The 24,958-nt window shown below is 39.7% G+C and overlaps 1 protein-coding gene across 9 annotated transcripts in view; it reads right to left on the bottom strand.

Moving 5' to 3' along the window:
• Window positions 1-1,805: 1,805 nt before the first annotated feature.
• LOC131062391 (ABC transporter I family member 1) overlaps window positions 1,806-24,958 on the bottom strand; it is a 91,044-nt gene continuing 67,891 nt past the window's right edge. For 5 of the 9 annotated variants that reach the window (XM_059209034.1, XM_059209032.1, XM_057996036.2 and 2 more), the window contains one exon: window positions 1,806-3,108. In XM_059209034.1, the coding sequence (XP_059065017.1) occupies window positions 2,241-2,909 (669 nt within the window). In that variant the 5' untranslated portion in view covers window positions 2,910-3,108 and the 3' untranslated portion in view covers window positions 1,806-2,240. The remainder of the gene's footprint in view (window positions 3,109-24,958) is intronic. The other 4 variants (XR_009358463.1, XR_009358464.1, XM_059209035.1 and 1 more) reach the window with 3 other exon arrangements.

The following is a 24,958-nucleotide window of genomic DNA, read 5'->3' as shown; positions in this document are numbered from 1 at the left end:
GGATATAAGAGGGTGCTTGAATGACTTGTTTGTCACTTGCCCCAGGAACTATCTTTTGTATACCAACAATTTGTCCAAGCCCAGGAACTATCTTTGAATACCAACAATTTGTCTAAGCTAACTAAGAACCAGTCTTACAAGTGGGCCTTTCCATCTAGAGAGAACTGCTTGGTAGTCCAATTCTAAGTCTTGAGTTGTACCCTGTTGACTATTATTCTTCATAATCGTGCATTTCCCTTCCTATTTATCGAGAAGCCAATATATGTCCTAGGAAGTTTCCCTTTCTTTCTTTCAGTATAGGGAGCATTTAAGTTTTTATTGCCTATAGGAAAAACATAGCCTCCTTTGATCTTTGATTTGTTGTTTGTTGGTATTGATGCGAACATGTTTTGAATTTCTTTACCGTCAACATAGTTGTGGTTGAACAGAGCATAGTATTATCTTCATTAGTATCCTATATTTTTGCTTCCTCCATTTATTGCAAAGAATACACGTATTTGCTTTTCTTTTTTATTGTAGGGTAGGATTCTGAGTAGTTTCGCACCCATTATGATGAATGGATTTGGGTTTAGGAAATTTTCTGGCTTGAGTATCAAGATATCTTAAACTATGCACCCTTTTCCTTGTTAGAGGTTAGACTTATAGACATGACTCTTTATCCATTCCACATTTTGTTTGCTAAAACTAAATTATTTCAAAATTCTAATGAGAAAGTCCGAATTATACCTTATCAAAGGCTTTTGACATATCCAGTTTGATGATCGCATGAGTTTGTGAATGACAATGATATTAACCATAATTTGTCCTCCCAGAGAAAGACCGTCTTTCTTTCTGAGATGATTTTATGAAGACAGGCAATTAGCTTGTACATGGTATTTTTATCATGTTCCAAAATGGTACTGTTCTTTAGTGTTCTAATTCTGAAGCCTTTGTTATTTATGGAACTAGTTCCAATTGGGCGCCATTAATTTGGGCGGCCATCTATTAATAATGTGAGCCTCATTTTTCTTTACGTTGTCCCAAAAGTCAAGTAGAAAATTGTTTAGGAACTGTCTGGCAAGGGTGATTTCTCCAAGTTAATAGAGTTATTTAATTTTGTCTTTTTGGGTTGTCTTGTTTAGTTAACTTCATTTGTCTATCCTTCTCTTACTGTGTTTTATTCTAAGATAGTAGTTGAGAAGGTTTCCTTTAGCCATCTTTCCAACTTCCTATTCGTCATTCACTGCTGTCTGAAAGGTTTTGAAGAAATTGGTAGCATGCTTGGTTATTTCTTGCTGTTCAGTACTATTCTTTCATCCTCCAGTATATCTCTGCTTGCCCATTGATGAGTTGTCTCTTTATATCTGATTTGTGGAAAAAGAAAAGTTTGAAATCTCCTTTTAGTACATGTTCAGCTTTTTGCTGTCTCTGGTAGTCACTATATTCATTTGGATAACTGTTAGCTCCAGGACTGCCACGAATTCTTTTATGGCCAGCTTTGAGTCCAAGCCTATTTTTAAAATCTGTTCTTCACTATTGGTTGACTTTTGCAAATCAAGGGCTAAAGTCCATCATGTCTCAACAAGGTCATGAAATGATGAATGTGTTAGCCACATTTTTTCAAATTTTTGATTGATTTGAAGATTTGGTGTTTCGGCTGCATAGTGACAAATTTAAACCATTGAACATGCCAATAAAATTTTGAAACTGCAACAAACCACGAAATGCAAGAATTTAATACTTTGAAGTTCACACATGGCAGGCATGAAATAGGCCTTCTTGGGTCTCTCTTAGCGCTTTAATCCTTAATAACATTTCAAAGCTAAATCTAAACTACTACATCTTAATGACTTGCAAGAAATGTAAAACATATTGTATCCAATAACCATATCTTCAGCCTATAAACAATTGAAATGCATGAAATTGTTGTAGCTAGACAGATTTGTTATATGTTTCTACTTTAGAAAGAAAATTCTTCACATAAGGTCCATATAAGTTTTAGACTTTAAAATTCTTGGCAGGCATGAAATAGGCCTTCTTGGGTCTCTCTGAGCGCTTTAATCCTTAATAACATTTCAAAGCTAAATCTAAAATACTACATATTAATGACTTGCAAGAAATGTAAAACATATTGTATCCAATAAACATATCTTCAGCCTAAAAACAATTGAAATGCATGAAATTGTTGTAGCTAGACAGATTTGTTATATGTTTCTACTTCTGCAAACAGACAGATTACCTTAATTTAGAAAGAAAATTCTTCACATAAGGTCCATATAAGTTTTAGACTTTAAAATTCTTGGCGGAAATTGCAAATGCATAGCATCTTTAAGCTTAATTGGAACGTGTGTAGCAACAAAAACCATTCCACCCTTCCTGCGATGTTCTTCCATTATGTACTCCAGTTTTTGCACTCCATCCTTATCAAGTCCAACGGAAGGTTCATCTAAGAGCCAGATTGGACGAGGAATTGCAAGTAATCGAGCCAACTGCACCCTTTTACGCTGGCCCACAGATAACACCTGAGCTGGTTCATTCATGACATGTCCCAAACCCATGAATTCCAATGCCTTACGTGACCTCCCACTTTTACCTTCCAATGTTTCCCAAAATTCAACATTATCTACAACACTTAATTTATTCTTGATCGCATCCTTAAGACCCACCCAATGCAGTTCTACTTTATATAGCTCATAGATACTAGAGTTTGTCACATCATGGCCATTCCATAACAGATGCCCGGCACTAGGTTTTAGAAATCCTGTTAAAACACGCAAAAATGTAGTTTTCCCAGAACCATTTGGCCCTGTTAATATCATTCCACCTCCATTATGCATAGTCATATTAATATCACGAAGCACCATCTGGCCATTTCTAATGCATGAGAGTCTACTAGCTAGAAGTTTAGGAATTGGCGGTCCTCGTGCCATATCGTAGATTTCTACAAATTACAAATAGTAGAAACTTATCTGCCACTGACTATATCAGAAAAACCATTTTCTGCTGATTTTAGCAACTAATCTTCTATGATTTTGGCATAATCTATGCAACTGATTCAGTCAAGCTTGAGCTTTATATTACTTCTCAGAAATCTGAATTCTTTTTCCCTCGTTAATGTACACAGCAAACCTGTTGCAAGAAAACCAATTGGATTAGACTCTAAGAATGCACGTTGAATATTTTCAAATAATTGCAAGCCCTAGCTAAGAGAAAATTTAGAAGGTTAAGTAACTTGTATTTAGTGGATAGGACTGAAGATATAGAAATAGAAAACAAAGTTATGGAGGAAGCATGCAAAGGCACTTGAATGAAATAAAACCCAAATATTCTCTCAGAAAAATTATACTTCTTCCTCCTTACTCTTAACATTAGAGCATTTCCCTTTCCCATTCACAGGTCAAGCGTTTCTGTACCTTAATGAAATAATTCAAAGTTGAATAAAAAATGTCAAATAAAAGTCGTTTGATCCCCACCCCTGGAAGAATGTACTGAATTGTATTAAAAGTCATTTAACAGATGCTATACGTCGAGAAGCAGAGAAGAATCTCATATAGCAAGTAGTACAAGCAGATGAAGTTTTGAAAAGTGCAAGTGTGAGGATAATCCAATTGAATCAACAGTATTCCTAAAAAGTAGATCGTGTATACTGCACTAAATAACTCTCTGAAACTCGGCAGATCTCAGCTCAAGCTTCTATTTTGAATTTTAAAACTCAGAATGGATAAACTTCCAAAGCCAGCGAAGAAATTTCCCAAATTATAATAAGGTACAAGAAGACTCCCTTATTGCCTGTTAATGCTTGAAAGAAGTGCATCTATTTCAGCCCTTGCCATGAATAATTAACTATACGACATAGTTTTCCACTAACAACCAGACAGGAAAGCATGTAAGATAGCCATAAATGAAGCAAAATAAGCCCAATAATACTTGTAGAAATCTTCCATATTTATGTAGACATCCTCATATTGTGAATTGACAGAAAGAACAACATTGCAACCAAACATGCACAGCAACAGGCATCGTGGGTGGTCACATGATGTATAATTCCAAGCATGTCAGCAGTGATGTAACAGATGACATGAATGTTGGTGTAGCAATCGGTTTGACCAAAGAGTGGTAATAAGTTGCAACCTCAACATATCATAACGCCAGTGATCAGCAATATTATAATGACATGGGCCATGACCATTATGGATGGATCTAGAGGAACATGCTATGTGATTTTTTGAAATCAATAAAATCTTTTAAAGGTTTAAATTCACGAGACATTACAATAAATAGCATATTGAGGAGAAGAGAGGTACCAATGTCAGAACTCCAGGTCAAGCTCAATGAAACTTAGGTGGACTCACAAGGTCTCAAGTCGAGCCAGCAGAAGAAATTCACTGGTTCGACTCAGAAAACTCTCTGAGTCTGACAGAGACTGACAGAGTTTCCTACACCTCTGCAATTTTTGCAGAACTTGCTCAAGAATCAATCAGAATCTCTGACCCATGATCGTTAGAAATTACAAAAATTAAACATTGAACCTTAAGTAACTCGTTTTCAGCACTCATTTGTGACCTTAAATTCATTAAAGCAATTTATTTAATTCATTAATTGCTATAAGTAGTACAATGCCAATTCACTTAAATTTGTAGGCTTGTGGTTTGCGAGGATTTGCAGCTTTGCATCATACACTATTGAATGCAGAAAAGTCCTATATATTTTGCAATGCATACTAAAATTATGTTGATCTTTTTTGCTCAGTTGTGCAAAGTTTTTGTCTAGATTTCTCTCCAACTACAAGACTGGGCTTAAAATGGACCTGGAAAGTCTGAGCCAAGACCAAGTCTCAAAACTATGGTCAAAACAAGGGGCTGACACATTTTACAAAAGGAAAAAATATAAGGCAATCTGAAAATTGAAAAATATTCATTACTCAAGAGTTGGGCATTTTTGGAGGTATCCAACCAAAATAAGGACAAAGCACAGCCATTAGGCGCCTGGATCCACATGAACAGCCAGGGAAGCTATAGGGGAGAAGACAACCCCCTCAGCCTGGAGGCAAGCTGATCTTCCCACAAATTCAGCTATGGGAGGGCTGAACTTGAACAATGGTACTATCCCCTTCTAAGTAACTGAGCCAATTAAGACAAGCCTGGATCTTTTCCTTAAAGGCGTATTATATATCTCATATATTTGCATGCAACTATCACTCAATGCAAATATTAGGCCTGACAAGTTTTTGCCAGGTCTAAGCTTTTGAACCATGTATTGGAGCAATGTTTATTAATAATTGGAGAACTGTACATTTTTCAGGAATTCTGCAAAGCTGAAACTGATCAACAGCATGAGAACCCACATATGCGCCAGATAATATGGTTATATCTGCATACAACAGCATAAGAGCGATGATAGCATTAAGGGCCACTCCCTCAGCTACCATCTCAATCACACTGCAGCAGAGGTGCTAAATAAAAATGCCACAACCTTAGGCATCAAGGTTCTGCCTGTCACCGATCAACTAAAACATTTGTACAACAACCTCTTGAAGAAGAAAAAATAGCCTAAACCATACATGTCAAATTTCTGCATCTGCCCTGGCAGTTATCATTGTTGATGGCACAGGCAACAGCCTCAATCTAAATTACTATGACATGAAACCCCCGCAGATGACATTGCACAGATTTGGAAACGCATCAGCAAGTTGCCTGTGGTATGTCCTTGCTTGCATGGATTGCAAGGGTTGATTGAAGAAAGAGAATGGGGTTTCGATGATTAGATTTGAGCCCAGGTTTAACTGTTATAGTGGGGTGTGTATGGTGGTTAGAGACTTGAATTTCAAAAAGGTGAAAAAGAAACGGAAACCTGATGATAGTAAGGACATTGACAGGTATTATGGTGAGGAATTTAATTTGGATATTTGACAATATCAGGTAGCATCAAGAAAGCTCAGCCAATAAAAATTGACAAGATTAGTCCAGGTTCCAAATTGTTTAAAAATCATAAGGATGCACCACTTTTTGCTAACAAAGATCTTCATATCTTTGTAGAAGCTGAGATTGATAAAATTAGGAAAGGCTATGCTCCTGAAGCTTCATTGTCAGGACCCACAGCAGTCTAGCACAGCATATTTCACAGCAGCAAGAATCATTGACTTAATTCATTTTTGTGTTACTTTGTACTTTGCATGTTAGAATTTAATACATTTTCAGGTTCAAACTATGGAGTCAAACTGTGTACTTGTAATATGTTACTATGTAGTTTTCCAAAATTTATTACATGTTCAGGTTCGAGTTTAATATTATGGAGTCAAACTGAGAACTTGTAGTATGTTACTATGAAATTATAAAATAAGTGTTGTTCTTTGTAAATAAATTTACGAACTTATAATGAAAAGAAATGACCTTTAAAATCCAGTTTAACACATTTTTTATATTTAGTTTTGACATTATGCATGGTAAGAAGATTCATGTTATTGAGCATAATTTATTAGAAGTCCTTGAATTGATTAAAGTACAAGAGAACGTTATTTAATGTAAGGTATGAGGCATTCCAATCTCATTTTATGTTAGAGGAAGCATTACAAATTATGATATTTTAAATGTAACTACATTAACTGTAATAAAAAGTAATAATTTCTGGTATTTGGGTTTAGTAAATTTATATTCCTTAAACTATCACCAATGGTTGGTGGGATAAATAAGATTGTCGTAGGATCATTTATTGCAACCTAAAAGAGCAAGCTCGTAAAAATAACATTAACTGATCCACACCATGACACTATTAGACTGACTTATTGCATCGAATAATCAAATTCAAAAGATTCCGCAAATTGCTACATTGAATCAGCACACACACAGGTTGCAGGATCAACAACTATGCTTCACCCTCACAGCTTTAAAACAGGAGATTGACACCTTCTCATGCAAGTTCAAATTCCTCGTTGCCACACACTACCCATATCTTCTATGTATAGAACGACAAGTTGGACCACAGTGCAATATCATACCACACTTTCACAACCCAAACCACACAAAAGTGCAAATCGATGGCCTGCACTATGTCATCACATGTGTCTGTAGTTGTACAGACTCCATGGAACTCTAGTAAGATGACCAGTCAGCCATTACTTAAACCCCAATCATTTTGTAACCATAATTCTTGTACTGTAATATGTACATCTCTACCATACACAAAGTTAGAGAAGATGGATAGAAGACAGATCCACAGATCAGTTATAAACATCTATACACAAACCGGTAGCTAGGCATAACCAAATGATAAGCAGTCACATCTCTCAATAGAGTACACCATATTAAGAATACACAAACTAATACAGCGTAATATATGCTTTTTGACATTCATGGTACAAGGGGTTCACGAGTCCAATCTGTAGCACCAAGTGAGTGCAATGGCACTGTAAGTCAAATACCGAAAAAGAGCAGATTAGTTGGTTTCCAACCTGTCAGGTAACAGTTGGGATTGCCATTGATTGGGGGATGGACTGATCAGTTGACTGCCACTAATTGACGAATGATCTCAGTAGTTAACTTCCATTGATTAAGGAATGAATTGCCTATGATTGAGGACTGCAGAAAAATGAGAATGCATGGAATATAAGACATGTTGGAACGAAAAAAGGAAATTTTTAAAAATTAAAATACAGAAACAAATTTCATTCCCAGGAATGTGACCACTGTTTATAACAACTTTGGCAACCAGGTTATCTTGGGGCACAGTTTCAGGTAAAGAGTGTCAATGGAATTGTACAGTGTCATCAGTATTAAGAGTGTAATCAGAATCATCAAAGGTGCTCAGACTTGCATGCTAGATGTCATAGTAATAGATCAACCTAGTACATTTCAAGCTATGTTTTTAAAATATAAAATAAAATAAAAAACATTTATTGCTTAAGCATTTATGGGTTTGATATTATGTATACATTTAGTTGATTTTTTTACATTTGTATGATACCACCACTCATGCAAGACCTTCCAAGTGAAGGATTGCATATTTAATTGCTTCCTCCTCATGCACAGGGCCCAATGAGAGAAGCATTCAATGTTTGGATCCAAGCGAGGGCAGTGGCCTTGTTGGATCCATCAAATGAGGGGGTAATAAGCTTCCTCAATCTGCTTTGCAAGGTCTGTTCGGAGTGGGTTTCTCCTATTCCTGGTTCTGGTGTTTCAACTTCAACATTCAGAAATCCATGAAGATCTCTACTTGAAACTCAACATTCCTTGCACTAAATTTGGTATAGAGAGAGTCCAAGTCCTCCTACTGGTCATCCATATCCTCTTCAGAAGGCATGGCTTCTTTACACAAGAAAGTAAGCCTTGGTAGTTCAGTCCCAGTAACTGATTCCTATGGGGTGTTCTGGTTTACTGCTGAAGATAAAGATTTCCCTTGTGCACCATTACTTAAAGGTATAGTGGCATGGTTTGGTTCATTTGTTCCATTGCCCTACATACTTTGGACGAAGTGATTGATGAGCTGTGGTTGCCCATCTTTCAAGGATCTCATCAAATTGAAAATTTCGTGCCCTTTATCATCATATGACATTTTCTGCTACCTTGGCTCCCTAAATAAATATCCAGCTTCTCCATCACTCATTGATATGCAATAACTATTTCTTTTTAATCCTCCTCAAGCTGGCCAGGTTTTAGCTCTGTTACCAATGTAACAGAGCTCAATTAAAGGCACACATAATAACAAACCCAGAAATACTCCACCAATAACTATTTTTTGCTTTATTTTATATTCTATTCAAGCACAAACAAACAACTTGAAACTTACTAGATTGATACAACTTACTAGGCACACCCAGCATGCAAATTTGAATGCTTCCGATGATTCTCATGACACTTAGTACCTCAAACTGCTTCCTGAGGGTTTCCATCCCCAAGATAACCTAGTTGCCATAACTAATGGGTTTCATCTCCAGGCACTGAAGTTACTGTTGATGTGCTTTTATGCACTATGCAACATAGAATAAAATATTAAGTATTCTATCCCCTCTTGAACAAAATCCTCCTAAGTGCTAAACTGCATGATCAAATGGGATGACTCCAAGGTTCCTAATGTCAGGTCTTGACATGCCCTTGGATAGACTCAATGTGTATGATGCGATATTGCTAGAATCACAAGGGGGACTTACGTCGATACTTGAATGTTTGAATGCTGTTGGAACATGGAATTTTACTTGATTTGGAAAAAAGATAAGAAGGGTGAGGGTTTAGAAAAATAGTCTAATCCTAAGAATGTAAGAGATCATGAATTATTTGGTGAAACTCTACTAGGCTTTGCTTTGCCATGCAAAGAACAACTCCACAAAGCTTAGTGCAATCTTCTAAGGTAATTTTATGATGTTCAAATCACCACCAACAAATTATACACCATCAATGGAATGCATATCAATGGGTGAGTGGCAATCGAAGTTAAGTTTGTAAGGAGTTCAATTGACCACGCAAAGTATTTGGCAATCAGCGAAATACAAGTAGTATGAACATGTGAATTCCACCAACAACATAGACACCATCAATGGAATGCATATCAATGGGTGAGTGGCAATCAAAGTTAAGTTTGTAAGGAGTTCAATTGACCATGCAAAGTATTTGGCAATCAGCGAAAGACAAGTAGTATGAACATGCGAATTCCAGCATTAATCATCCACAATTGCAGCACTAATCTATTTCAAGAGCTCCCCAATTCACCTATCAAGGTAACATCGTCATCATCACTTGGGCCTGCACTCATCACTTGAGCATCTAGAGCTAAGAAGGCCTCAAACTAGCCCGAAGGAAGACCTGACTTGATCACTTCCTAACAATCAAGGTTCTGCACCTCCTACAAGCAAAAGGTTAAGAACACTAAAACTACTGCCCAGCCAAACGACTAAACTAAGACAACTAACCAACAAGCAAAATGTGGGGGTCACAATTTGCAATGGGGCGATGTGTGAAAATGTCACAACATCTCATGGAAGAAGCACAAGAGGAGTCACTGCCAAAGTTGTTCCAATACAAGCAAATTACTACAAGAGGCATGATTCATCATCAAATTCGACCTCCCCAAACATTATTGGATGATGTGCAAGAAGATAGTACAAATGGGCCAAGTAGTCAAGGCACCACATTTGAGGGTAACCTAGTGTCCAAGGAAGTGGAGGAAATAGTGGAAGATGTTCGAGCCACCAAGATGATGATAAGTGAAGATCAATATGTGGAGACACCAAGGCATGAAGTCCTACAAAACATGGATACTTGTGAAGATCACTAGGAGATTAAGAAGGAAGACGTAGCAGAGAGCAAGGGTGACTTGGAGAATCATCATGATTCACTTGATGCTTCACCATTTCAAAAACAAGCAAGTAAACCGCATACACTCCAAGAGGAAACAACCCTTGATGAGGATTCAACTAAGCATTCATCCTTATAACAAGAAAAGTCAAATGAAGAATTTCAAGGCATCCTAAAGGAATAACTTTCAAGCTTCCTTTGAGGTAGTGCTACCATCAATGTCAACATTTGAGCAACCACCAAAGGAAATTTTTGAAGATCAGTTGCTCAAGGAGACTCATTTTCGAAGATATGCTTATGGAGTTTCATAAGGATGCATGGTTTATGCTAGATAGTGAACCTGTTGTCACCATAGAAGTGAAGAGTGAAGAGAAATTCGAGGTTGCGCTAAATCCATTCCTAAGGATTCAAGAACAAACAAGTGCAAATTTGCATGTCAAAAATGCAAGTGGAATGATCCATCACCAATGGATGATTTCTCTTCCTACAATACAATGATGGAGAGCATGCGTTTGCCCTCTCGGGTAAACGGTTAAATGCAGAAAGTAAATGCACAGAACATAATGGAAATATATTAAATAACCAGCCTCTGTATTAATTCCACAGTCCATGTACAATAAGTGCTTATAACATTACATCTGACACGACTAACATGATCCCACTTCGAAGAAAAGGTACACAATATATAATACCCAAAGGGGTACGACACAACCGTCGCGACTCCAACTACCTACCTGTCGGCTAACTAACTGACCGCCGTAACTCATTATTACCGACGACAACATAAACATAATATAACAACATAACATAATGATTATTCCCGGCAACATCATCCCCCCCAAGAAAAGAAGTCGACTCCAACGACTTAATACAAAATAGAGATGAACGGCAGGAACTACTGACACCAATCGGGCCCGGATCTTATACACTTGCTGCGTCCTCGCCTGAAAACCCTTTTCTACTACCATCCGATGCTCAAGTGTGGATTTCACCAATATTGCTTCCTTTGCCATCACAGTCCTCCTGTGCCTAACCCAAACTTGTCTGCAAAACACGTTTTTCAGTCTCAGCTTCCACCAACTGCTACTCAAATGATACTATCTCCCTAGCCAATTTGTCCTCGATAGCCACCCGTGCTGCTCTCTCGGCATCCAACTCCTAGGTACGCTGAACTGAGTCTCACGCGACTATTGCCTCCAACCTAGTGGTCAACTCCTCCTAAGCCCTCTATGCATCCACCACAGCAACCTCACGTCCAGCCGAAACATACTCCGAGTTCCTCAAAGCATACTAGTCATGCTTGGAGGTGGCCACAATCTGCTGGCACAAATGCTAGGAGACACCTCAAATCCTCCATCACACTCCCCAAAGGCTAATAACTGAACTGAATAACTCCATGTTGTTGTACGACTGCACGGACCTGCAATGCCTTCCCTCAAACTCTATTTGTTCGCAACCTCCAAATCCGTCTCCCTCTACTGCCAACAACAGCACTGGCACCTCCAATTGTGCGGCCCCCTTCCCAATCGTGCGGCCTACCCTCCACCGTACGGCGGACCATGACGACGAAACGGCTTTGCAGCTGGTGGCGCTTGGTTGGCGTGTGCAGTTGACCACCGCACGATGGCATCCACCGTACGGTGTTACCACCGCCGGTGGCCCACCGCACAGTGGTCGCCGTCAGTGTTGCCACCGTCGGGGTGGCCCACCACACGGTGGTCCGTTTCTTCTTTTTAAAAAAAAAAATTGACCGTACGGTCACTGTCGTATGACCGTACAGTTTTTTCATTTTAACAAATTTTTGACCGTACGGTCGCCTGTCATACGACTGTACGATTTTGTTTTTTTTTCTTCTTCTAATTTAGTTGTCTTAGAGAGTCGTCTGCTCGGGTCCCCTGTCTCTGGGATTGCCCTTCATCCTTCTCGGTTTTCCTCACCCGAGAGTCGCTTGCTGTGGTCCTGTGCCTCTTGAGTCGCCTGCCTGGCCTCTCAAGTCCCCTTCCATCCTCTCGGGTGTCCGTCTGGGCTCTCGAGTGTCCGTCCGGCCTCTCAGGTTCCCTGCGCGCTTCGCGTGGTAGGGTTTCAATTTGGGCCCGTTGGTGGTCAATCTATTTTCAATAGCCATCCGAAGACCTGGAACCACAATTTCTACAGGGACCACAGTCTCCTTCCCGTACATAAGAAGAAGAAGGATAATAAAGATTTTGAAGGCTGCGGCCTTCCACACAGGGTTCCAATCGTTGCCGACACTCTTCGGATTATTTATGTCGCCAGGGTTTGGGGCGTCTCCCTTCCAATATTCTCTGTATTCCGGCAGGTACACCTCTGTTGGTTGCTCTAGTTCCTCTACTTCGAGCCTGTAGCTTTGGAACATTTAGTAATCCTCCATTTGCCAGTGGAAGAGCCCGTTAAGTGAGCATACCTCATCTTCAGAACATCCCTCCAATTCGAGCACCCCTTCACTATTCGGCTTCATCGCGTTCTTGCCCTTGCTTTCATCGGGACCCCCTTCCCCTTTATTAAAGTCCTCTGAGTCCGAGTTGGAAGAGGCAAGCTCTTCGCCGACATCTTGGGTGTGTAGGTCAATGGTATATTTCCGCCCTCCCTTCTCCATGGAAAGTGTATTTTTCTTCCAGTTGTGGTTTACCCTCGCGTTGATCAACCACGCTCTCCCCAGGATGGCGTCATAGCCTTTCTTCTTCGAGGGAATAACCACGAAATCTAACAAGAATGGTTGCGTACCAATTGTCACTTGCTGGGCCATCAACAAGCCAAGTGGCTTAATGCCGTGTTGGTCCGCTCCCACCAGGTTGAATGTGGGTGGCCACAGGGTGGGCTTCCCCAGCCGCTTCCATGTTTCTTCTGGTAGTACATTCACCCCAGATCCCCCGTCCACAATGGTGTCCTTCAGAATGGTCCCACGGATACCCATTTCTACCACAGCTGGGTGTCTACCACTGCTCAAGGCTAGTAACATCGGGTCAGTCGAAGGGCTGACGGAAACCTCCACCTGTGGTGTACTCTTCGAAGCGGTGGCGAGAACCCCTACCTGTGGTGCACTCGACAATGCGGTGGCGGGAACCCCTACTTGTGGTGTACTCGACGATGCGGTGCTTTGCACATTGGTGAGGATGGCAGTCCTCAATTGTGGCATAGAGTCTAGAAGGTCTTTTACCTTTATCGGCACCTCCATCTGCAAGATTTGCTCAATGATGTTATTTTCCGCTTCTGTACGGAATGATGTACTCGCCACCTCGTTGTCCTGTCGTTCGGTCGTCATCTCACGTTCAATATTGGCCTTTGCCTCCCGTAATCTCACCTTCTCTGTACGGGGGTCAGGATAAATGGCTTTTTTTGTCTGGGCGCAGGTGATCGCCAGTACTTCTTTCTCACCAGTCTTCTCAGCCTTCTCAATGTTGAGGAGATTAACCCCTGCCTGCGGGCAATTTGCGTCCTCATGGTCACCTGGCCCACACCAACGGCAAAGGTGCTGAGGGGTGGCTTCCTTCGTGCAATCACGGGCGAAGTGCCCCCACTGATTACAGGCCCTACATTGGATAATTGGCCGGCCCTTGGCGTCATACTCGATATGGCTTCCGTTATTGGTATTGTTGCTATTCCTTCCGCCGTCGCGTCTGTTGTCCCGGTATCCTCCAGATGATGCCGTTGTGTTAGTATGTTGACCGGTACCCGCTGGTGCGGATGTTGTGGCCTGCTCCGTGAACAGCACCTAGTTCATTTGCACACTTCGGGTTTTCATCATGTATGGGCACTCCTTGGTGGAGTGTCCCATCACTTGGCAAATCTCGCAGAATGCCTTCTTTTGGCAAGTACCCTTTGTGTGCCCTTCCTCTTTGCACTCAGTGCACCATATGTCCCCTTCGTTCCGACCAATGCTTCTCATTATTTTGAATTCCTTTCTCATTCGCTCCATGTCTTTCTGGAGCGCTTGCACCCATTTGCCAGCCTCGTCGTCGCTGCTGCTTTCCTGTGAAGAGTCATCATCCTCGGATGAGGATTTATTACTTTTCTTCTTCTTTGATGTTTTGTGTTCGCTCTCCAGGTCCATCGCCCTATTATAAGCGTCATCATATGACGTCGAGGGTACAATTTTCATCTTCCTCTGTAGGGAGGATTTCAACCCTTCAACGAACCATCGTTTCTTCAATCCATTTGCGGGTTGGCTTTCCATTTTACCCAACAGTTCTTTCAGCCTCTGACTATATGCCCGTACTGTCTCCCTGGTACCTTGTTTGGTACTGTATATCTCCGTTACAATTTCATTGTCATCACGGAGCAACCAAAACTCCCCCGTGAATTCCTTTTGTAGATTGGCCCACGTGGCCACTTTTTGCTTGTCCACATCGGAGTACCAATCTATGGCAACTCCTCGTAACGTGGCTAGGAACTGCTGTACCCAGTCATCCTGGTCTGTTACTCCGTTGGCGGACCAAATGGTTTCACATGTACGGCAATGCCGTAAGGGGTCTTCCTTGCCCTCCCCTGTGAACTTTGGCAATTTTTGTTTACTCGCCATCCCACCACTGGGTCTCACTCCTCTAATTCCTTGTGTGCTCGTACCTGGTGATCCTCCGCCTCCTGCAACTGAACCTCCACTCGTGGGTCCTCTGGAAAAAGTTGCTGACACCGAACCAAACAAATTGCCTCCCGTATGGTACCCTTGTGCTCCCTCAGCACCTTCGGTCATACCGTCGCCTTCCGGTGTCTCCCTCCGGTTGTCCGCTGAAATGGACAAATTCTTTAGCAAGTCTCTGGTAGCGTCGATCAGGTTTAGACTTCGCCTTGTTTGTTCCACCAACTCTTCGCAGCTTCTTACCCTACGGTGGTATTCTGGCGAACTGTAGAGTTCTCCTTCGGCACCCTCCATGACTCCTTCTGGCAGCCCTACAACAATGTAGACAGTGTAGTTCTCTCCATCTATCTCTGCCTCCGCAACCTCCGTGACACCTCTTGGGTTCCCTTCGGGCAACCCCTCGGCCGGTCGTCCTTCGGCAAGCTGCCTTAGCCTACGCCTTCGTTCTATCTGCTGTCTGAGATTCAATGCGGTTTGTGCCACTTCCCATTCGTCACTCTGTATCTTTTTATTTTTGTCCTTAGTCTATTGGGCATAAGTCACTTCCATACACAGCAAACACACGCCATGTACACAAAAAAAACTTTTATTATTTTTATTTTTTATTTTGCCTGTCGGCCACAATTTATATCAGCAATGTGTCGGGATTATTACAAGGTTCAATTTCCCCTTCGCCTCTTGCCATCACGCTCTGCGTCCCACGACGATTGTTCCCTTTGTGCGTCGTCGGCCTCTAGGTCAATCTCATCGACGGGTAGGCCCGTTGTGTCCGTGTGCCATCCGTGTCTTCCGTTCCCGAGTTCGTCTAGGCAACGGCACCAAATGTTTGCCCTCTCGGGTAAACAGTTAAATGCAGAAAGTAAATGCACAGAACATAATGGAAATATATTAAATAACCAGCCTCTGTATTAATTCCACAGTCCATGTACAATAAGTGCTTATAACATTACATCTGACACGACTAACATGATCCCACTTCGAAGAAAAGGTACACAATATATAATACCCGAAGGGGTACGACACAACCGTCGCGACTCCAACTACCTACCCGTCAGCTAACTAACTGACTGCTGTAACTCATTATTACTGACGACAACATAAACATAATATAACAACATAACATAATGATTATTCCCGGCAACAGCATGCAAGAGTTCCTATTTGAGCATGAATAGCGTCAGGTTGTCTCTTTCCTTAATCCTAGTTTTGAAAGTTGCTATGAATTTGATTATGGGGATTTAGGAAGAACGACTTGCATTTGGATTGACCATGGACCTAATGAGATGCCCCAACTGATAATCTTGCATGAGGTGTTGTTTGAGTATGAGAAATGTATTGTGAGACCCTATTTCTTTGAGTTTAAAGATGAATTTGCACAAGTTCGAACCATCACTTTTGCCATGCCCTTGTTGCATAATCTAAGGAATCATGTAAAGTCATGTACATATGTCGCTTCTTTGATTCATGCATGTTCTAGGAGTTTTGTATATAGTCTCAGGGTTGGTTTTCCTTTCATGCGTTTAGTTTAGTTGTTCTATTGAGCCAAGTTGTCAGTTTGCCTTGACTCATTTGACTCGTAATTCCTGGGTGGCTCAAGTAGTTAGTTGTTTGATTGCTTTAGTTTAGTTTGCTTTGCTCTAGTTTAGTTTTCTTTTGAGTTGGTTCATTTGCTTAGCTCAGATGTCTAAAGTGGGAGCCTTTCTTTGTGAAAAGGGTGTTTGTGTCATTTTCTCATGCACTGGCACATTTTTTATTTTATGTTCAGTCCATTCCTTAGATATCTATTTATGAAGTGCTTTAGAATCCAAGGTCGTACTCCTCTAACTTTACCGTTTGGTTAGGACTTGTACTTGACTTGGGAGAAAATCGCTTATTGTGTCTCGATACTGACATCTTTCAATTACTATAATTTTTTTACACACTTAATCAAATTGCTCTAAGTCATTGTGGTTTCTTAGGTGAAGTCGTGGCTAGTGAAAAATCTAAAATCCCGCTTCAGCACCACTGTAATTCTCGAACCCATGTGAGCTTCATTGCTTATGAGCCAAAGTGTCGAAAATATGGAAAGAAAAGAAAGGCAATATAAAAAGAAAGAAAAAATTGTTAATTTTTAGTACTTTCAGATTGAATAAAACTCAGAAAATTAGATTTAGATTAATTAATTTATTGTTTTCAGACTTTAAACATAAGAAAAGAAATGAAATGCTGGAGACAATCAACAGTTACCCTGGGAAAACCTCCTAGGAGGAAAAACCCAGCCAAAGGATCCTCAGAGCTGATTTATGATTTCGAATTCAACAGGAAATTACACACTTATCTGGTTTTACAGCCACCATGAAGGAGGAATAATTAGGTTACAGTCTGATTACAGCCCTTTAATGGAGTCTTCAATGTTGGATGATGATCTGCTGTCTCTAAGGGAGTTCGCTGCCTTCAATGTAAAGTCTGCTGCTGTTTGACCAAGTTCGCACCCTCTTATTTGGATCTGCTACAACATGTGAGGAGGTTCGCAGTTTGCTGGTTGAAGTCTAATGCAATCCTTATGAGGTTCGCTGCCACTATATGGAAGTTCGCTGCCTAATATGGAAGACTTTGATCTTGCTTGAAGTTCGCTGCCACTATGTGGAAGTTCGCTGCCTATTATGGAAGACTTTGATCTTGCTTGAATGCATAGGTATAAATTTCGCTCTTCACCAAAGATTGTTTTATCAACATTAAACTTGATATCATAAATGAGAGGAAAGTGTTGCATATATATAGGTGACATAAGATCCCTAAACATGTCGGCCTCCTTTACTTTAACATTTCATTGCTTTCCTTTTAATTTACCTTGATGGGGTCGGCCCTATCAAGGAGGCATGTTTATTTGAGTGTGTGGCGAGCAACCTTAAGTGCCGAGTGGTGATAGGCCTAGCCCTATATGAAAGGGGGCGGATTCCAATGTTGCCTAAGGCAATAGGAATCCGCTGGCCCTAATTACAACCAACAAAAATCAAGAAGGAAAAATGGAATGAAAAAGAAATATCAAAATATTTGGCTTTGGGAACATGCAAGTAACTCCATCAGGGCTATGGACGCTCGCTAGTAGCGAGGCTCTATCCGGGATGTTTTTGGAGTTGGGACAAATCACATAGCTAGTCTCGGTGGATTCTAAGGGTTACAATGTTCTTGTGAGTTGAAATGAATACATTTGCACACACATGCGTAATCAAAGACAGGGTGTCTTGATCCGATTTGGGATTTCTCTTCCTTTTAGATTATGTTTCAAGTCTCTTGATAGGTTGGGTTTAATTTTCGGAAGGTTCTAAGTATGGATTGAGTCGTTATCTTACTTGTAGGAGGTGCAGTACCTTAGATTGCCAAGAAGTGATCAAGTCAAGTCTTCCTCCAGGCTAGTTTGAGGCCTTCTTGGCTCTAAATGCTCAAGAGATGGGTGTAGGCCCAAAGTGATGATGACAATGTTGTTGGATTTGTGTGAATGTTTTGGCGGATAGAATTGAGAATGTTCAGATAGATCATTTGCTCTAGAACAATATTAAGATTGAATTGTTAGTGATGTGCTTTCGGAATCCCTATCTGATAGATCATTTGAGGCGGATAGAATTGAAGCTATTCTGATAGATCATTTGCTCCAGAACAATATTAAGATTGAAGATGTTAGTGATGTGCTTCTAGAATCCCTATCTGAAATGGTTAAAGAGAAATTGATTGAGCAACCTGTTAGTGTAGAAGATTCAGAAAAAGATGTTGATAATATGCAATTTTTGTTGGAGAAATGCAATGATGCACAGAGGACTCTATCTAATTGCATAAATGAAATGAGAGATTGTATCAACGGTGCTAGCAAAATTTGCAGGTATTGTCTTTCATGGTCGGCTGCTGCGGTGAAGCATAAAGCAAAGATTGAAGTTGTTGAAGAAGAACTAAGCTCTTTGTGTAAGTCATTTGATTTTTTGAGTGACAAAGATGGAGAGCAAAGAAAAAAGGTGAATTATCTTCAAGCTGAGTTGTTATTGTTGCAAAGGCAAACAGAAGACTTTGTAAGTGTTTTCCAGGAAGGTCAAGGAAAATGTTGAAGCTAAGCGAGAGCACTTTTCTATATTGCTTGGTCATGTGGTTGAGTATGAGCCGAATCCATCTACTCCAGACAGTTTCTCTCATGTTGTTCATGTGTTGGTGGAATGTAGGAGCTTATCTGTTAGCATCAAGTTGGTTGTTCACTCTTGGAAGGTTCTCCTTCCGAAACTTAAGGAGAAGTATAAGCAGATATTTCAAAGAAAAGCAATTGAAAATTCTTTTTTGCAGTTGAGCGCATTCATTTTTTTTTTCTTTTTCTTTTCTTATTCATCAAAGGCACCCTTTGTCCTTGATGTCAAAGGGGGAGAAAGGCAAATGAAATGGGAGTAAGGTAAATGGAGAAATAAGGAGATGCATGAGTAAGGGGGAGTCATATGCAGATATGTTTCTGAGTTTTTTCTTTTTGATATGTTTTGCCATCAATGACAATGGGGGAGATTGTTGGATTTGTGTGAATGTTCTCATAGATGTCAAACCCGGTTATCCAGTTAGCATACCACATCCGGTGTATGCTGTTGGAAGCAGCTTTTGGTATTGCAAGTCAAGCATCAATGGAAGATAGATATGTATGTGATATGAACGTGTACATGATCTACTAGAGTCATTTTCGAAAGATCCTCATCTCCGAAATTATGTGTTGTGCTTATCTTGGTTTGTATCCAATTTTGATATTAGTTGTGAGAGTTTCAGTATCAATAGTATCAGTTATATCAATCATAGCAATTCTATCTATTGTTCATGCATCAGTTTGTATTGCTATTGCATTTTGGAGTTGGGAGCTATTGTGCTTATGGGTCCGAGTCTATGGGTACAATAGATCCCTGTTTTGTCTCGGTTATTAAGGCATACGTTTCAGTAAATGTAGTCTGTGAAGGAAGCGTGTAAGAGGTTGGTATAGGCCGACTTGTTTATCCTATTTTTGGTCGAAATATGTTTTGGATAATGTGTTGATCCAAGCAAGCATATTATTGTGTAAATCATTTGGGCTTGGCCGACATATTATCTCGGTGTATGAGCTTACCGGTATATATATATATATATATATATATATATATATATATATATATATATATATATATATATATATATATATATATATATATATATATATATTTGTGTGTGTGTGTGTGTATTTATTTAGTAGAAGCAAGGCATGATGGATGTGAGAGCAATATGTGTATGATTTAGCAGAGTCAGAGGTGTGCGAGTTGTGGACAGCAGAGCAGTTGCAGTAAGAGAGGCAGTATATGAGCGAAGGTGATTGTGGACAATGTTGTTGTAATCCTTTACCGGATCTGTTGCAAGTGATTGGTTCGGTAGAGTAGCACAATAATCCCTTACCGGACTTGCTGCAAGAAATTGTGGACAATGGCATCTTTAATAAATTGAATGAATGATTCAATAATCGAATAATTACATTGAACGATATAAACACATATATATAGAGGTTACAAGACGATGTTCTATAAATAGAACTTGTCGTTAAAGTGAAATCAAATAAGCTAAAAAGCTTAAACAGCTAAATATAGCTTAAAAGGCTAAATAATAAAAAGCTAACTTAACAAGCTAAATAGCTAAATAAGTCAACAACTAAGATGACTGCTAAAAATAGAAGATGACCATTATAGAAGATATTAATATTATTTTAACACCCTCCCTAATGGTCATCGTACTCATGCCCTACAGAAGACACTACAGGTGTTTTGATCACAGATGCAAAGAACACTCTGTTGCTACAGAGACCCTCCCGGGATCTGCAGAATGTAAATGACCAAGAGTACCAAAAGCCATCCAATCTAATGTAGCCTTCACACGCAAATTAGAGACCTGGCACACGCGAATTACTGAAATCTGAAACGATGGTTTTGAGGAAAAAAACAGCAAACCCTTTTGTAGAAGAGTACCAACTCCAAAACTGACTGCAAGATACCACAGTTGCAGATGTTTGCCCTGGCAGGTGCGACCCAAACTAATTGTAACAAAGCTCGATTTTTGAGGAGAAAAATCGATCAAAACCAGAGAACTTCGTGAATCACAAATCCCACGTGAACTTTGCGTATTACAGATGATTTTTGAGGAAAAAATAGTAAAAACCAGCAAACAATTTTGGAAGAAAAAATTATGAAAACCTAGAAATCCCACGCAAGCTTTGCAGATGACAGATAAGAATTTTTAAGGAAAAAATTTGAAACCCTGCGAACAATTTTTGAGGAAAAAAAATGTGAAAACCAACCAAACAGGAAATTTGGTTATCACAAAGCATAGAAGGCTAACTCCTCTCCAGAATGCTCTGCAACATGAGCCTGCTCCTGTTCCTGAGACCTTCCCAGCCTAAATTGCACGGATGCCAACAATTTCCTGCAATCTTTCTTCATATGGCCAAACTGGTGACAATAGTTACATTGTACACTTTTCTTCTTTGAAGACTATGAATATTGACCTTGCCCCTTCTACTGGAAGGACTAACCTTTACCCTTGTTCTTATCCAAAACTATAGCTATGAAGGCCTGTTCAGTGGACGAACTAGCGTTGCTTCCAAACAGCTGCTTCCATCGATCCTGTTGTAGAAGCTTGTTGCAGAGATCAGGGAACTTCAGATCAACACTAGTAGATGAGATATTGAGAGTACCAATGAAATGCTCGTACGATCTGGGAAGGCTTTTCATTGTGATCACTACCATATCTTCTTCCACCATGGTTCGGCCTATAGCTTCCAACTGGTCACGGATCTCCTTGATCTTCGTGAGATGTGCTTGGATAGAAGACTTTTCATCCATCATGATAGAAAATAGCATATTCTTCGGAAAGAAAGCTCGGCTCTTGTCGGAGGTTTCATGAAGATCCTTCAAAAGATCCCAGATCTCTTTAGTTGTTTTACCCGAAGGCACCTGAGGGAGTTGATCATCTGTGACTAAGAGTTTGATAAGCATGACAGCCTCTCGAATCTTTGTATCAAGTTTGTCTTGATCTTCACTTGCTGATGTAGGACGAGGAACCTTGCCAAGAACAATCTGATCAAGGCAATGATATTTGAATATCGATAACATGCGTTGTTTCCAGGTGTTGTAGTTGAGGCCACTGAACTTTTGGCTGTGTTCCAACATGATGTTGGTCAAAGATGTCATCACAGAAATCGAGGTTGAACAAGGTCAACCGAGTGAAAGCAAGAGACAAAAGAATCTGATTTTTTTTAAAAATCAAAATAGAAGCAGTTGCTGAAAAAACTGAAACCCTGGAAGAGAATTTTGGCACGAATTCCAAGGTACGAATTTTGAGGTTTGGAAGAAACCCAAAAATTAAAATTTTCTGCAAACTTAAAACCTGAAATTTTTCCTGAAAATAATCAAAAAATAAAAAAATACCTCTGACTTTTTTTGTCAAAAAAACAGAAAAATATAGACAATTTTTTTTTCAAAAAAAAAACACAAAAAAGAATAGGGGCAAAAACCCTAGGTCAAATGTACAACATAAATGGCACCCAGAAGACACCAAAATTCCCGACGTCCACAGAATTAGCAAAAATCGCGGACTGTTTTTAAAGTCCAAGGCAAATTCGCCGGCACGAAATTTGAGGCACGGAAAACGAGGCACAGAAAAATCTGAGACCAACCCAAAAAACTCTCGAAAAACCCATCAAGAATCTGAAATCAGAATGCAAATCCGATGGCTCAAAAATAAAGGCACGGAAAACGATGCACCCAAAAAAATATGACAACGACCCAGTTGATGACTCGAAAAACCCACCAAGAATCTGCAACTAGAATAAAATTTCAATTTGAACTAAAGGATCAAAACCCTAGTCAAAAATTGCAGAAACCTTAGGAAAATTTTCAACCTGCAAAAAAAAAAAATCTGCCCAAGAAGAGAAAAAGAACCTGCTCTTTTTTTTTTAAAAAATCTCTTCAATAAAAACTGCTTAAAAATTTTAATAGCAAAAACTTTTGAAATTTTTAACTTCCATGCTCTGATACCATGAAAAATAAATTGAATGAATGATTCAATAATCGGATAATTACATTGAATGATAAACACACATATATATAGAGGTTACAAGACGATGTTCTATAAATAGAACTAGTCATTAAAGTGAAATCAAATAAGCTAAAAAGCTTAAAAAGCTAACTTAACAAGCTAAATAAGTCGACTAAAAAGCTAAATAGCTAAATAAGTCGACAACTAAGATGACTGCTAAAAATAGAAGATGGCCATTATAGAAGATATTAATATTATTTTAACATGGTTCAGTAGAGTAGTGCAGTAATCCCTTACCAGACTTGCTGCAAGCAATTGTGGATAGTGGCACAATGATCCCTTACCGGATCTGCTGTGAGTTTTGTGGGTTGTTATTTGAGCTTAACCTGAAACTAACTTCATGCATTTGGAGATGCAACTTTTCTCAGTTCATTTATATCTATTGCAATGAGCATTCTGACAGTGAACTGTTTTTGTAATTCGGCAGTGAGCCACCCCTTTTGCAAACACCATATAACTATTTATATTATCTTGAGAGTTGACACTCTTCGTGGTTTTTCTCATTTGGGTTTTCCACATATAAAATTCGGTGTTCATTTTATGGCTTTGTTATTTCTTTATTATGCATTTGCTATTTCATGTTGATGAGCTTGATTGATGAAATTGATATATCAGTAAAAGTGTTGAATATTGTGGGAATACTGATTCACCCCCTCTCAGTATTCTGATCTATTCAACCAATTCAATAAATGTTACCTTGATAGGTGGATTGGGGAAATAGTTGAGATAAGTGTTGCAACCAACAAAATGGAATAGGCCAAGGTATCACTTAGCTCCCTAATCCACAGACTTGTTTGCTTCATTTCTAGGCGGTGGTCAAATCCACGACCATGTTTAGACAACTTCTAGTGGGCTATCAAAAGCCCGGCTTAGATCCACCCATTCCTACACTCGCTAAGGTCCACTTGAGGAAGCTCAAAGATTTAAAAACTTAAGGGGCAATGATGAATGAATGCGATGATAGCCTAATCTCGTGATGATAAAGGTGTTGCAAAGTAAGTTGAGTAAAGATGACCTTGGTGCTGAAAATGAGTAACAACAAAAAAGGTCATGACTTGAAACCTTTCTTCATCTTCATTTCCACTTCAGGTTGAAAGGCCTGGCCTGCCTTTTGCTAACTTCCACTTGGCCATGAAAAGTCTGGCCACTCTTGGAGCCACTTCCAGTGGGCTATCAAAAGCTTGGCTAGCATGAGCACACCCTTCATTGTGCTGAGATCAACGCTTGGTGGAGAAGAACATTTAACGTTTTTTTGAAAGACAATATTGATTGAGGTTGATAAAGTCTATCAAGCATGAATGAGGATGCCTTGGACAATTCATTGAACAAATGATGTTGATGTAGCAGAGAAGTCACCACTTCAGTGACCCCCCAAAAGCCCGACCTGCCCAACCTGCTTCACATGATTTCCAGTTGCTAGCAAATTCCACGTTCCAGCAGCATTCAAACATTCAAGTTCAACATAACTCCCCCTTGTGATTCTAGCAATATCACATCACAATCATTGAGTCTATCCACGTATAAAGTCAAGACCTGACTATCGGAACCTTAGAGTCACCTCATATGATCACGAAGTTCAGCATAAGAGGAGATCATACTTAGTATTTTATTCTGTGTTGCATAGTGCATAAAAACACATCAACAGTTAACCATAAACAGTATCACATTCCTGAGAATGAAATTGATTTATGTTTTCTAATTTTTATAAGCATCTTTCCCATTCTTCTCGACACATCCTATAACTCCATGCTTCTCCTTTTTCTATGTTCCTTAATCATAATCGATGGCAATTAACTATCAAGACCATTCTTCAATTGATTGCAGTTAACTGACCAGTTCATCCAGCAATTAATGGCCATTAACTGACCACAACACTAAATCAATGGTAATCCCAGTCTAACTGACAGATTGGTAGCCAACTAATCCACTTTATTTTTTTATTTATCTTACTCTACCTAAAAGTAACTGCAATCCTAACAAAGAGCTCTACTAC

The sequence above is a fragment of the Cryptomeria japonica genome, chromosome 7 (assembly GCF_030272615.1).
Source record: "Cryptomeria japonica chromosome 7, Sugi_1.0, whole genome shotgun sequence".
NCBI classification, from domain to species: domain Eukaryota; kingdom Viridiplantae; phylum Streptophyta; class Pinopsida; order Cupressales; family Cupressaceae; genus Cryptomeria; species Cryptomeria japonica.
This window is presented reverse-complemented; position numbering and strand designations above follow the sequence as displayed.